The sequence below is a fragment of the Synchiropus splendidus genome, chromosome 6 (assembly GCF_027744825.2).
Source record: "Synchiropus splendidus isolate RoL2022-P1 chromosome 6, RoL_Sspl_1.0, whole genome shotgun sequence".
NCBI lineage: Eukaryota > Metazoa > Chordata > Actinopteri > Syngnathiformes > Callionymidae > Synchiropus > Synchiropus splendidus.
Window position 1 is genome coordinate 12,603,942 of NC_071339.1, and position 15,764 is coordinate 12,619,705.

General features: G+C 41.5%; 1 protein-coding gene across 2 annotated transcripts in view; it reads right to left on the minus strand.

The window, feature by feature from the left end:
• Positions 1 to 13,621: 13,621 nt before the first annotated feature.
• LOC128760307 (SLIT-ROBO Rho GTPase-activating protein 3-like) overlaps positions 13,622 to 15,764 on the minus strand; it is a 31,315-nt gene continuing 29,172 nt past the window's right edge. For both annotated transcript variants that reach the window (XM_053867603.1, XM_053867605.1), the window contains exon 22: positions 13,622 to 15,607. In XM_053867603.1, coding sequence (XP_053723578.1) covers positions 15,158 to 15,607 — 450 coding nt within the window. In that variant the 3' untranslated portion in view covers positions 13,622 to 15,157. The remainder of the gene's footprint in view (positions 15,608 to 15,764) is intronic.

The window sequence follows — 15,764 nt, forward strand, 5'->3', positions numbered from 1 at the left end:
CCAATTGCAGTGAGTCAGTGAAGGACTTCATGCTGGTCCACAGGTCCATGTTGCTCCTGGTCATGAATGGTAAAACCATCTGAACTCAATCTGATGAATGATCTCAGTTTCACCAAATTTTGCGTCTATCAGAATTTGGGTCTTGTGGACGGTCCTCGAAGCAACAAAGGCTCATCTCTAACATCTCCTGGATCTGCCCTGCACTGCCACCTCACTTGGCTTCTATCATTGGGGAGGAGCACTAGTTCTGCTCTAAGACTCTCCGAGACTCTTGGGCTACATGCACATGGATCCACACACTTTCTGTGCCGGCTTTAAACAATTGTTGATTCTAAATGATGTAGTACATATACCAGAACTGTAGAGGTGCTGTAATGCGCCAGCAAAGATGATAACACAACACGGCAGATGCGCAAATGGAGCCTGCGCGGTTATTACATGACACTAATAACGTATACCAGCTTGAGAGTTTCAGACACTGCAGGAAAAACTCACTCAGTTCATGTACTTTTCAAAGAACGTTTTGCTGTAAGACTTTGGGAATAAGAAGCAATTCAATGAGGATCTACCTGCATAAAGCATTTATGTGAACAAGAATGTCGCAGAACGAGGTCGAGACTTTTGGCCATAGTCATACAGAAGCTTACGCTCATTCTGTCCTCTTAAACAAAGCTGCAAACATTCAGTCAACGTAATCCTCAAAATAGACGTAGTCCAACATCAGAAACATAAGAAAGTCCTCTGGGCCAAACAAGCTTTAAATACATGTGGTTGGTTCAATTTTTATGGCTGCCAAAACAATATCACCTCCATCACGATGTCATGACCTACTGTGCTCAATGCACTGCTGTTTTGGGGCAAGTTGTGCTCATAATTAATCTATACATTTCCACATGGGATTATAACTGAGACATAAGTCTTGGACGTGATAAAAAAACAAAGGCATTCACGGAGCTCAACAACCCTTCATTTATAAATAATGACACTTAGAGATGATTTACATAACAAAAGTGGATTCTTATAAAAGGTATCCAGACTAGAGCCACGGTCAGAGTCGGCTTTATCACCATTAAAGTAGAGCAGATGAAGATAAAAGGACACGACCCCCCTGCGAGACGCGCAGGACAGCCTTCTGACACGAGGGATGTCTGGAAGGATTCTACGCGGCCTGCCTCGGGCAGACAATAACAGGAAGAGCCCAGCGAAAATCTGCCTTGTGTTAACAACCAGACTGAACTTCAATCATGTTAAATTAGATTTGGAATCAAATTACATTCAATATTTTACATTGCAGTGACCCGGGTGCAGTTTCAGGGAAGCCTGTTTCTCTTTCGTGTGATTTTGTTCAGTCAGGTTGGCAAGGTCAACTGGCGTTCCTGGGTCTGCTTATCCACTTCCTCACGCACTGTTGCATGTTTACATCTGAACTTCTGTCTGAACACGAACAAGGAAAGCAAGTGTTTTGATGGAAGTATTTAGACTGGATGTGAGGGCATTAATGGTACCAATTTATTTACTCTTGTTTTTTTTTTTTTTTTTTGGCTGACTCATGAGTTCCAGTTTGTCATCATCCGTGGTGGGCAGAACCGTTCCCAGCACTCCTGCGTGGACTTCTCAGGAACGTTCCTCAGTGTTTTTCCTTCTTATCATTATGAAATCTTATAAAAGTTCCACAAAATAGTGTTGAGAAAATACAGATTGGTGACTAGTATCCCATTTTCAGAGCTGTTCCCTCTTCTTCTCAGAAGCCTCAATCCGTCTCAGTGAGTCGCGGCTGTGACTCCCGACCAGAAATAATGGCAAAAACGGATGTGGCACCGAAGCATCATGTTCATCAACGTCAGTCAGGAATGTTGAAAATCCAGAATGGGTTTCCCTTGATCCAAAATGACCTCCAGAATATGATGTTTTCCTTTTTTTCCCATTCCATTGATGAGTTCTGTTTTTCTCAAGGAATGAATGCCTGTTTGAAGTGGAACTGTCGCAGAAAACGCAACTTGCTGACGCTTGTTGTTCTGCTGCAGCTTCACTTCCTTTGTACTTGTCCGTCTTGTTGATGAACTTTCCCGTATATATGGCTCACTAGACTCCAGGTAAAGATGGAGTAATGTGCTGCTACTTGTCAAGTGCAAGTTCAGACTTTTTTTATGTCAGCATTCGATCCGACAAATCACATTCGGAATGAGGAGAACATATCTTATATCTTAAATATATCTAAATATATCTTAAATATTTAATATATTAGATATATATAATAACTACTTTTCCTGAATCCTATGAATCTTGTGAGGCTAAAATGTCCTTACAAAGCAAAATGTCCTCACAAGAATGATGGCTCATCGAGACTTGCTATCCACACACAGATCTGTTGCACCATCTTTGTACCTTCCCCCAGATTCTCACACAAAACCTTAACCATCGAAGACACATGGCTATCTTGAACCAAGGCTCTGAACCTTATTATAATGACGCAGTTATTGTGGAGTCTTCATCCTCAAATTGAGGTTTCGATTTGCGTGGTCTGGCAAATAGTCCCCACAAAGGCATAAGGACCTCACAAGGAGGTTTATGTGAAGAATCCACACGAGTACAGATAAACCAAGTACACACACGCACACGTTTGAAAACCTTTAAAAAGGTTTCTCATTTCCATGATGCTTTCCAGCATCTCACCCTCAGCATAGTCGTCAGAAACAAATGACTAGCCTTGAACAGGACTCAAAACCAAACATAAATCCAATTACAATGACCAAGTTAAAAGTCCTCACAAGCTGGTGAGATTCCAATAATTGGTCCCCACCAGTGTAGCTATACAAGGAACACAGACACACACCCACACACAAAAACAAATTGTGCCATTGGAGACTTGCAACTGTGGCTGAGCCAAGGGTTTAACTCCTCTGTGGTTCAAAGAAATATTCTGTGTTTGTGGGAACATAAAGTTGATGTGTAAATATTTTTCTCTCATTTGGATTATGAGGGTTTATGTACACGTCGGGGTAATCCAAATCAGACTCAGTGTTTCTGGTCACATTGAATCACCAAACTATTTTTTCCACACAAGTGAACAACATCACACCGCGTGACAATCAAACAAGGTTCACCATTCACCCTCAGCAGCAAGAAACCTTTCAATGTGAATGAATTCAGAGCGGATTTGGCAGAGTTCCACCGCAGCACATTGAGCAATGTACGCTGCTGGGATGTATCTGATGCTGACATCTTGGTTTGAACCCTGTTACGGAACCAATGAAAAAGGATCGTCTGTTTACAGATCACACCGGGAGCATGGGAAATGAAAACAAGATGAGGAACTACATTCAAATTATGAAATCCAGAAGCAGGAATCATTTTAGCAAAAGTCTGCAACAGAGACAAAGTCAAAGGGATTTATAGTTCAAGGTTTGAGGCTTATGTTTGTGAGTGAGAACATTGGTTCACAGCAATTCCAAAGGAAATAATATATAGCTTGAGAAACTTTATTTTCTTTAGCCAATGCGAATATTTCTCAACAGAGCAGTCTTTAGCCAATGCATTCCCTATATATATATATATATATATATATATATATATATATATATATATATATATATATATATATATTGAATGCATTGGCCCTGGAAGATGTGTTATTTTGTCCGTGCTGGAATTTGGTTTCCAAGATCCCCGGATCGAATTGCATGACAGCACAATCTTGTTTTCCATAAACCAAAGGGACAGGAAAGAACCAAAAAATTGGAGACACTGATTGCGTATCAGCATTCCAAATATTTTGTTGAGCCTATGTCTCATAACTGATTTACACTTCAAAGATCCAAAGAAGGAAGCGACGTACAGTGGTGGGAATCGATGGGATTCTTTAAGGGCTGGACGTTGTTTTGGCTCCCTTTGACACCGTGACTGATAACTGTGACCGAGAAGCAAAATAGAATGTCGCAAAAATAAACTGCCGAATCCCTTCGCAGGCTGAAGCATGTTCTGTGGTTTGTTGTCTGCTGGCCCAGCATTTAATTTAAGGTTTAGCAGGCACCGCAGCTATAGCAGCCGTCGTTTTATCAAAAAATGAAGTATTCTTGAAGCAAGCTCTTCGCTGACATTGGGGGCCGTGACCTTGATTTTCTGCTGGAATGCTTTGAAGATAAGTATGTTGAGCCTGGGATGAGGCTTGTCTGCAATGTTTTGAAAATGGTGGATAAATAACTCAGCATAGGACATTTCTTAATAAGATTATCGGGAAAATTCTCAAATATATCGCAATTTATTTACGTGACAATATGAATTATCAATATTTCTCAGCAGAATCAATTTTTTTCCCACATTATGATGGGACGTCATATCAATTTCCTGGTAAACAGTTGGGAAGCTGAGCTCAAGCGCATCTCCTGCTCAACAGAGCAGCCGATCAAACACAAAAGTTTAATACTCGTGACAAGCTTTTATTTTCAAACACCAACTATTGTCAAATGTTGACCAAGGACTGGTTGCTGGATTCACGTAGTTGATGCTAGCATCACGCAGCTAACTGCCACTCCACAGTGCCATTTCACCACCGAACCACGGACTGTATTCACAGTATACAGTATATATATCTATATATAAAGTCACTTGGCTGCGAATGGGAAGACAAATGGGAAGTGTGACCTGCCTCTTTTGTGAGAAGTTTATGCCGGTTACGAGAGATGTGGCAGCCCTGTGCTAACATGTTAGCGCTCTCTGCTAACCACTGCTCAGTACAGCTCTGGAGGATGGTAGATACTGGAATAACACCATCTATGCGATGGATGGTCGTCCTGGACTGGTCAAATATGTCATTTGAAACTCCGTCATATTTTCTTTCCGGATCATTTTAGTTCTTAACCGATGCTCTCCACGTGACCCATTGTTTTTGCCTGAACAAGAGGAGAGTGTATCATCATGACTCCCATGCAAATCTGCTACAGCGGACCAGTCTGGTCTGACTAAGCTCAGACGACAAGTCAGATATTGTTGAATGTTTCGTGAGATATATCAGACACACAATCAGATTCTTCCTGATTTCTGTATGTTGCAAGACATTTTGGACACCTGTCAACATTATGACCTCAATTCGACTTTCAAACTTAACAGCTGAATCATTTTTGACTGAAGGACATTGTGCATGCTGCAGAAAGATCCTGATTTCAAATTTATCAGATTGAGGGAGGAATGGCGCACAAGATCAAGTGAAAGTTTTAGGTTGATATATGTTTCAAACCTGACAAACAGCCAAAGATTGTTTGTGGTTGTGATCGGGTGGTTACCTCTCCAGTCCGTACACCCAGTTGTGGGAATATATTCTGAGAATTACAGCCTCTCCTTGTCCATTCTTCCAATCTGGCAGTTTCCCACTGTCGGGATTAAAGCCAGCAAATAACAAAGATGTGGCCAAATATGAACCAAAAAATGTATACAGATAAACCATCTCATCAAATTAATATTCAGTACTCCTTGCATGAACACACAGTAGGATCACTGTGCCTGTAAATTTTCTCACACCACTATGTTTGACTGCCTATTGGATGCCTGCTCACTTGAGCTAAAGGGAATGTTTAAGCTACATGTTTGGATGGACACTTGCTGCTACGGATGACGTGCTGGAGCAAGGCCGGGTTTCCACTGGACACGTCCGCGTCCACATCCCCATTCTAACCTGTGCTCATTGATACATGCCGCCCATCTATGTATACACCAAACATTTATTTTATTTCAGCTCCATGAACTTGCTCCAAGGAAGACAGCAAACACCAACCTGGAAATGAGTGTCTATGTTATTTCAGCGACTCCTTTTGTGAGTGCAGGAACATACTTGAAATGATGGTTATTCTGACAGACTTGTGCCATGACCATGAGAAAGTGAAAACCTTACATTAACTTTAACTAAGGTGGTAATAACGTTGGTTTATTTATCCATTTGCTTTCATGTTACCATTGAGGCAAACATCAAGTTTCAACGTTGAATGAATAACAACAGAGACCTCAATCCAGTGTTGACCATCTGAGGACCGAAAGCCTTTTCTGTTTTCTTTTTCCTTATCAGCTCTTCTTTCGGCGAGTCTTGTTACCAGGTCTAATTTTGCCTTATCCGGATGTATTATGTTTTTTGCCTTAAATAAGGAGAGTGTTATTCTGGCCAGGCCACCATGTGAAAGCAGCGAAAAACAAACCCGTGTTATCTATCGCTTGATGTGCTGACAGAGATTGTTGTATTACGGGTCGATAAACACGCCAGTTAATTCACATCCACGCTGGGAAATGTATTCTTCAGCCCAGTAATGACAACAAAAATGATATTTTTCTAATATGTATCACATTTTTACCTTTGAGCTCAACACAAAAGATCACATTAAAAGGCACATATTTTACTTAAAAGTCGCATACCTTCATCGACACATAAAAACGGACATTTTTTTCAGGGATGTCTTAGTAACGTCACGCTCTTGTTATTCTTCGGGTGTATAGATTTGAAGATCTGTTTCAGAATATACGTACACTAACACCCAGGGGGATATATCACTCTTTAACACTATGCAGTGATTAAATTTTAACAGGAAAATTGAATTCATAGCTCACCCTTGGGAGCAAGTTGATAATCTTCAGTGGAATCTCTGAGCCTGGTCCATATGGTCCACATTACACTGACAACACACATCCTCTCTCTTCAGTCAGCCTGTTTCATGTTAACTTTTCAACCCGTCAAAGTCAGAAGGAGTCTATATTAGAATATTAGACTCACTTTCTGGCTGGAACATGTGAGTGAAAATCTGGTCCATCAAAATAACAGGCAGCGTCTTTTATTTAATGTTAAGTTAATAAAAAAAACTGTTTTGAAAATCGACATATTATATTAGGAATTATTGGAAGAAGAAGGGATTTTGCTGAATTTGTGAGGACTTGGGCCACTTCGGAAACTGCCTGTTAATAAAAAATGCTAAATAAAATGAAAACAAAATGCAGGTACTACGATGTACTGTATGAGGCAGTGCCTCACCGCCCCCAATTACGGAGACAGTCTGATGGTTCTGTACACCATCATGATGCGCAGTGTTTTGGCTGGGAAGGAATGGAGCTAAAGAAGAAAAGATCCAACAGAGAAACAAAAAGGTAGAGTGGGAGTCAGCTCTATTGACTTGAAGACAATATAAACGGTATTACACGAAAATATCACTCCGATCTGCAGCCGTACCCTTAACATGTCCGGGCGCCACATTTGGTTCTGCGAGCAGCAAACCTGATCCTTTTATAGTTATTATGATGATTCTTTCGGGACTCTTGAACTCTTGTTGTGTTTTACGCTCATGTTGGTTCCGCCTCATTTTATCACGTGTGATATTCGCGACATTTCTGGCTTGGAGGACATGATTCTTGATATAGTGGTGAGACAGAATCTCTTAATGTAAAAAGTCTTAATGTATACGGTCTCTGACAGACGAAACAAAAATTATTTAGACTTTTTAATTTTTTGTGGCCCTCCTCAGGTGTTTCAGGCCTGTCTACTGGCGCCTACCTGGGACATACTGAACGTTTCCGTTTACATTTCACCTTGGAGCTGCCCCTGCAATGTAAGTCACTTGCCTTACCTCACTTTAGTAATGGGGAATACTTGTTCTGCATCCATCCATGTTCAGACAGGTCGTACTCTCTAAAATGAAGGACCAGACTTCACTCTTCGCTGACACCGTGTCCAATGAGACAACCCTGACCAAGATGTAGTGCCAAAATATAACTCTTTCTAAAGCCAAATCCCACAATTAAAAACAAACAACATAACATTCCCAAGACATGCTTGTAATATCTCAGTTTTCCTGGAAAAAAGGGGGGAAAAAATGTGTTTCCCACTGGAACGTGTAAACTGGTCTGTAGATGGCGCTGCCGCAGAGCGGTGTGGATTGAAGGTACCAGATCCATTGATTTAATAGAAAGTACAATTCAAATCCACTTCTATAACTGAACCCCTCAGGAGAATCAAATGAAAACCAACAATTATCAGAGCATAATATTTTAAGCATATTCATTGTCTATTCCTTCTTTGATTTGTCTTCATTTTACACCACAATTATGTAAATGTAAAGACATCCAGATGTTGAGCTCTTATGATGCATTAGCTTAGCTTAGGAGTGACCTCAGAGTCCACAGCGCTAACAGGAAGACTGTGGTCGGACACAGAGGTGTTTCTCTCACCTCCTCATCCTCATCGTTGTCTTTCAGCATCATCTCTCTCTCAGGTCAGGAGGGAACACACCAAAGTCACGTTGCATCTGGAAAAGGAGTTTTTCACCGTTGTTCCTGACACTCGCTTTCCTGTTCCCCTCCGCTTGGTTGGGATTTGAACCACGGGCCCCAGCGTGGCAGGTAATCTCTCTCACCATGTGGTGTGGACAGAATTATGTCACATATTTGAGTTACGCAAAAGTAAAGCAGAAGCTGAAACGGTGGGATGTTATGTTGGCATTATGAAAAAGACACACAAGGCAGGTGTAGCTACTGCAGTTGCTGCTGAAATTCCAATGTATATTTTATGATAATGGAGAGCAAATTCTAATAGAACCCCAAATATCTTACTCAGTGTAAACATCTTCTACAGGAAGAACAAAACTTAAACAAACAAACAGTCCCCAGTGAACGCAGCATCACGAATGTGGGAAAAGGATCCCACATCTGCATCGGATACTGGGAAAGATGATATCCATGAAATTGACACTGGAGAAGCACTGGGCACTGAGGTTTAGTGGCTTCGAGCTATTTACTGAAATCCATCCATGTCAAATCAGTGGCTTCAGCGCTCCTGGACATTTACATAAGAGACACACTGACTTTTCAACTTTGCACACGATTCCCCTGAGGGTCGGTATGTGAGTTCTCCAGACATGAAAATAGAAACATGTATTGTGATACTGGCTAGATTTATGTCAACAAAGAAACAACCATAACACTGTAAATATCCTGAATAAAATCCCTCATTATTTTATTTGCAAAAAGTACAAACATCTGTACCTGTTATCTGAAGCCCCTGAACAATATGGTAAACTTACCTTCAGAAAACATTTTGTGAACAGCTTGAATAGACTCTTGAACATAGAATAGCAAGAGCAGTGTTGCCTTAGTTATTGAAAAAGTAATCTGAGTACCGATTGCTCCATTAAAGAGTAAATTCATTAATCTTCGGATAACTTCAATGTAAAAGTCACAAAGTTACTTTTGAAGTTAGATTTATCAGCAGTCGACAAGAGCACCAATACGAATGGCAAATTTGAGGTCGTATTTTTGAAGACAAATCTGGACCTTTGTGGATCCCATGTTTTGATTTTTACCTTTATATCTAAAAAAAAAAACGTTTGTCTAACCATGTTTGGGATCATATTTTCAGTACAATCTCAGATGTGTGAATAAAGAGATATAGATATTTTATTTTGAAATACCGTCTTAACACATTCTAACAAATTAGAAACAAAGGAGGAAGCCATCTTGGGTGACAGAAGTGGATAGGTTCCACATCATAACCATATCTCGCTTCTCGTCGTAAAACATTTGCATTTGTTCCACTGCTGAACGATAAAGGAATCTTTTGGAGATGATATTCATCACAGCATTTTGGCTCCTTTAAGTTTGCCTCCAGTCATCCATTATTGTGGACGTTTCTCTCCTGAATACTCTTTCCACGGAGAGTCTGTGGGTCAGAGCTGAAGGGAGGGGAGAGGAGAGGAACGGGTGACTCCCTGCAGCGTTATTAGAAACAGACACCTGGATCTTTGCTCTGCCGGGGCGCAACGAGGAAAAAACTGTCCTAGTTGCTTCCTGCTTCTTACACTGTCAAGAACCAACTAAATCTTTTTTTTTTCTTCTAGTTTTCCTTCTTGACCTCTTGTCAATTCACGTTTAGAGCTAGGAAAAATCAACGTGTGCCAGAGAAAAGAAAGAATATTGTCAGGAATGTTTTCCCTTGAGAAATCGACCAAGGTTAAGAAGAGAACTCAACTCTCAAACTGCCGTCGATAAACCTAGGCGTTTCATGGAGCATATATTTACGTGGCGGTGAGTTATGTGACCTGTGACGGAGCCACAACTTTGCCAGTCACTCTACTGAACGCACACAGCTGCTATAGAGGTGACGTGAATGAAGCATCAAATGAAAACTTTCTGCCATACAGATGTCAATAGACAGCTCATTTCTTCATGGGGAGCCAAGCAAGTTGCGGATATAGCAAACTGCCGTCCACATTTTTGAGAGGCTGGAGTACCAACCAACACAGTCGTGTGTACCTTAACTTCATTATATAACGCATAGACAGAGGTTATACAATAATAATAATGAAGCTTTATTTACATAGTACTTCACAATGCGATTCACAAAGTACTTTCCTGGCAGAACAGCAAAGAATGTTTGCACTTGCTTGAGAGCACTATGGAAAGGAGGACATGAAACAAATTCAACAATTCATAAAAAGATCAGTTCATAAAAGTGGGTTTTTAGCAGGGATTTAAAGGTGGCAGTGCACAGTGCGTTTGGGATCTCCTCTGGCAGACTGTTGCACAGTGGAGGAGTCCGTACAGAAAAGCCTCCGACACCTCAAGATTTAAATGAACCTGCCCTCCATGCTCTGCCTTCATTTCCTCTGTATTACTACACGTTTCCACAAGGCTTACGGATACGGACCGACGGTTTCCAGTGGTGATTCTGGCTGATACGTAGTTCGGTTGTGACAGGAGGTAGACATAACAATGGCGGAAATTCTCCATCCTCCAGTGGCGATATATTTAACTGCCTCACTGACCACCGCCTCCAACAACGCTGCCTCCGTTTCCCTCTTTTGTGCATGTGATACATGAGCAACACTTCTTACCAGAGGCGCCATGTTGGCTTTGGAGTTTGCTGTTGTCATAAACTTTTGACTCTGGGCTGCTCCCCCTGGTGGATATATTGCTGCAACATCAAGAGCTAATGTAAGCATGTTTTAAGAGATGGTAACAACATTTGAAACTGATGGATGCAATTTCATACATTAAGGAAGCATAGCTGACCTTGAGTTAAGGAGACCATGCAAAGACCCACCTGAGGGTACTGGTTGGCTCGAATGGCGTCAGCATGACGGGCTTTAAAAGTTATGAGTAAAACCATAAAATGGATTCTAAAGTGGACAGTGAGCCAGTGCAGAGAAGCTAATACTGGAGTGAAGCCTCGCTGCTGAGTTTTGACAACCCAGTCTCACAGAACAACGTTTGTCCACTTTGCAAAAACTGGCCACTGGTCATGTGACTGACAGCTTGCTCTCCTGTCTGAACACAAAACATGGCGAACATAAGTTCTACTTTTGCTTTAAATTGTGAGATTTTAAAACAATTAAATGCTTTTGTTGAGTTTTGATCACATTTCTAGCAACAAATGTATACTTTATTTTCATATCTTCCGCTGTGGGGTAGGGTTATGGTGCTTCGTTTTATCGTTTTGACCCAGATTCTTTAGTGGTTCTCACTGAAATTGTAGTATTGTGACGTTTGCCCCGCTAGCCATAAATCAGCTTCAAACTGCGGGGTTTTAAAACAACTTTATTGGCTTTTGATCGCATTTCTAGCAACAAATATATCCTACTTTATAATTATAATTATATGCTCATTTTATGTAGATGATGCTTAGTTAGTTTCGTTTGGACTGAGATTGTTTTGTGATTCCCCATTAAAATGTAGTATTGTGACATTTGCCCAGCTGGTCAATGATTCCGCACGAATTGCGGGGTTTTAAAACAACTTTATTGGCTTTTGATCGCATTTCTAGCGACAAATATAGTCCATATTGTGATGTGTGTCGCAAGGTTTTGAACCTGCCGGAGGCGTGATAGAGAGATCAACTGTTCATGCCAGTGAGAAGAGAGTTACAGTAGTCCAGACTGGAAAATATAGACGCATGAAGTTGTTTTCTTAAGTCGTATGTGAGCAGCGTCTGGCGGTCTGTTTGGTTTAATTATATAGAATGTCTTGAGCTCGAATAATTCTTTTCCTAAACCCACTGGATGGCTGGTCTTTCGTGGAGGCTAGAGATGTCATTCACGTTAGCAACCAGAAATCCATTCGTCGTAGAGGTTTGACTCAGAGGCATTTGGAAGTATTTACTTCCAGTGTGTGTGAAAACTGCTGGTCCATGTGAAGCACTCTTAAGTATTGAAACCTGGCTGACAGTAAACAGGGGCTTAAAATCTCTAGCGAGAGTCAGGATGATGAAAAATTTTAAAAGTTTGAGGTGCACCCTGATAATTTCAAGACAGCGCCTCACACACATGAAGATTCAGTCCTGGCAAATCTCTAGTGATCAGGCAGAAATGACTAGAAAGTGAGGGGGAGCGACATAGACTTTCAGAAATGTTATCATTCACTGCTTCCCCTAGTGGAAGTGTTGTTCATTGCAAAGGCCAGAAACTGGCTTCCTGTTATGTTGTGGTTCAATGACACAGTCAAAGCAAAGGAAAATATCAACTCAAAACAAGAATTATCTTGAGGCCTGATAAAAAAAGCCCACATCTACCCCATGTGGTTTAGTAATTAAAGAGTGACCCCTGAAGCAACATCTGACCTCTTTGATTAAAGAATGAACTGTTTCCAAACTGAAGACTTGAACCCAGGCATCAGTTATAGTCGGTCGCACTAGAATGTCACATGACTTTGTCTCCTCTACATGAAAAGGTTACCAAGAATGTGGAGCTTATGGAGTTGAAGGTTAAGAGGAGAGTGACTTCAACTTTGTTGTTTTGACATTGACTGAGTTATATTTTGTGGTTGGTCTGCGCTCTGCTCAACAGTTAGTTCGGCTTTCTCCAGACTTCATGCTCTGTGGAGAAGCAACCATCTGAGAACCGACATGAGAGTTTCTCAGGAAGGATGCGAGCCTGATGTGGAACCCGGTTACATGGGATTGTGCAAGTTACCCGTGTTTTCACTTGCATTCTCTTCCACCCTGGTGACTGCGAACGGGCTTTAACATTTAAGTCCAGTTGAGGAAAACACGTTATATGCGTTACATGCATGCATGCAAGATGGAGCGCAAATCTTGCAGTAATCACATTTACAACATGTGAATGACCCACTGGCATTTTCACAAGCGATTGCACAAATCCAACAACATTCAGTTGTTGTTGAGTCACTTCAGCACGTCCCTTATCGTTGTTTTACTCTGGTTTCACAGTCATTACAATGGAAATACATGTTAGTGCGACTAGCGGAAAGCTAAAACTTTAAGTGTTTGGTTAACCGGATGAGACAGATTTGGACACACTGTTGACCAGACCAGTCACATCATTTACAGACAAGCCTTTTGAACTGAGAGAGGCGAACCGGAAAACCTGAGTCCAGCGGTGGTCCGTTACCACCTGGCAGCCATTCCCCACGTAATAAGATTAGAGTTCACTTTTATCCTCATAAACACAAGTGAATGACTTGGATGGACTGGGGCTGGGGGGGAAGGAAAACAGGGCGAAATATCCCATCGAGTCACTGATCCATTCCATGCAAACTTTTCTGCACAATTTACAGACTCTTATTCAGACACACAAGCTTGAGCGATCCACACCTGCAGTGAAGAAGAAAAACACAAGACAAGTATGTTTTGTTAAATGTCACCAGTTTATTCTTTTATTAATGTTTGTGCAAGGATAGGAGTTACAAAAATCTACAGACTAGAGATGATAATATATCTTGTTCCTATCATACATTGTTATTTATACAAGTATCCTCGAACAATATGTATATATTTATATATGTATATAATGTATGTAGAATCGGATGTACCTATTAGACTTTACAACCATCAACCTCGAGACGAACAAAGAACACCACCAACAGTAAACAAGTTGATCTAAACAGCCTCGGATTGTGTGCAGTCAAGACGTCGCGTAAGCTTCTATAGGACTCGTGCTAATATCATACCTCTACAACATCATCAAAATGAAAACACAAATGTCTAGATATCCACCACAAGTCCTCGCCGTGTTCAGAAGTGCAGTCGGGTCAACAATTTGGTTGGTATTCCCGAAGTCAACAGAAGTGGTAAAGGAGCGTTGACTATAGTTCCATATCTTTTACGGTGATGGGATACAAACAAACTACAGCTGCTCTGAGTCTGGGTCTTTTGAGAAAGTGGCTGAGATTTCATTTGTAAACAGGCCACTGTGATGTGAACGCGATGGTGAAGCTCAATTTTCAGGTTTGTCCAAGTGCTGATTCATGCTACAGTATGCATAAGGGAGAATTCAATAAGTATATCACTCCAAACATAACCATACAAGAGAAAGTAAAGTCGACCAGGTAACAGAAGAGCGGGATTTGAACCCCAATTCTTTTAAAGCCACATTGGAGACCATTTATTACAGTTAGATTTTTGTGCTTTTTACGTGGTTCAACTGATGTTTAAAAAAACATTATTTAAATATAACCCTCACCAAGGTGCTTATAAATATCACGTCCAACCAACGTGTGCTTAGATGAGTCGTTTACTTCAGGCACAACATCTTGAATCAAATATAGGTAGTCGTTTTAGTCATGTATTTTAACAGGAATTGAGGCACTTTTTTTTAGTAATCTATGCCTTTAAATTTGTGCGCAAAGCTTTGAGATCATGGAAAACAAGGGCAGCAGCAGAGAAAAACCACAATAGTGCGGTGAACTTTTGAGGTTTAGGACACTTCACATGTGATTGAAAGTTATGATGCTCAATATTCCTGGGTCGAGTCCGCCCCATCATGCCCGGCGGGAGTATTTCCCGCTTTTTGGAAAAGAATGTGGCACGAAGAGTCGTTGAATTTACACCAGCAGAAACAAAACTTGACCAGTCATGAGTCAATGTCGCCATCTTGCGGGCTTTAGTAGAGCTGCAACCCAGAGCTGTTATTTATTTATTCCCTTGAAACTATGCCTAAACTGCCTAAGTTAGATAAAAGTATTTTTTTTCTCTTTACATACAATGTGGTGTAATATTCCCTTTTTTTATTTCACATAAATGCTAACACATTTTTAGGTATGTTTTATTGTTCTGTTAACAGTTAAGTGCATCCCCTCTTCCTGTTGGGTGTTTCAGTTCAGCATGTTTTCAAACATATGTTGTCAGGGTCACAGCGGACGTCTGAGTGTCAGGGAACCTTGAATATTTTCGTTTGCTGCGCTACATGTTACCTTGTTTGTCTGAAGATGAGGAGGATGTGGATGGTGACGGGGACGGAGCTTTTGGGAAAACTCTCTCAGTGGGTGTGATGCCAGGGCTGCCGAGGCCAGAGGAGCTAGAGCTGCTGGAGCGGTGTGGCCCCTGCCCGAGCACAGGGGCCGGCCGCACCGGTCTCACAGGCGGAGGTCGCAGGGGTGCGCTAGGCCTTCGGGCGGCGGGTTTAAAAGTGGTCATGGTCTCTGAAGAGGAGCTACTGCTGCTGCGCCGTTGAGCCGCATCTGGATCTCTGATGACCATCGTGTGAAGCGGGCTCCCCGGGAGCTCCTGGCTAGCCGGGTGTTTGAGAGGCTCTAGAGTATCCAGAACTACGTCGGGGGCATGCTTGGCTACATTCTGCCGCTCAAGTTCACGCAGCTCATGGAGGGCGGTGTTCATCGTCTTCTCAATGTCCTGGAAAACATGTGGAAGGAAAATCACGTTGATATTCTGAGTTTCTTCAGCTGTGACTGAGGAAAGTCAAGTCAAAAACAGGGCATGGAGCCTGGCACAGGCGTGTTGTCAACAGAGCCCACCTATTATTTAATGCTCCAAATTAAAAACAGGAATC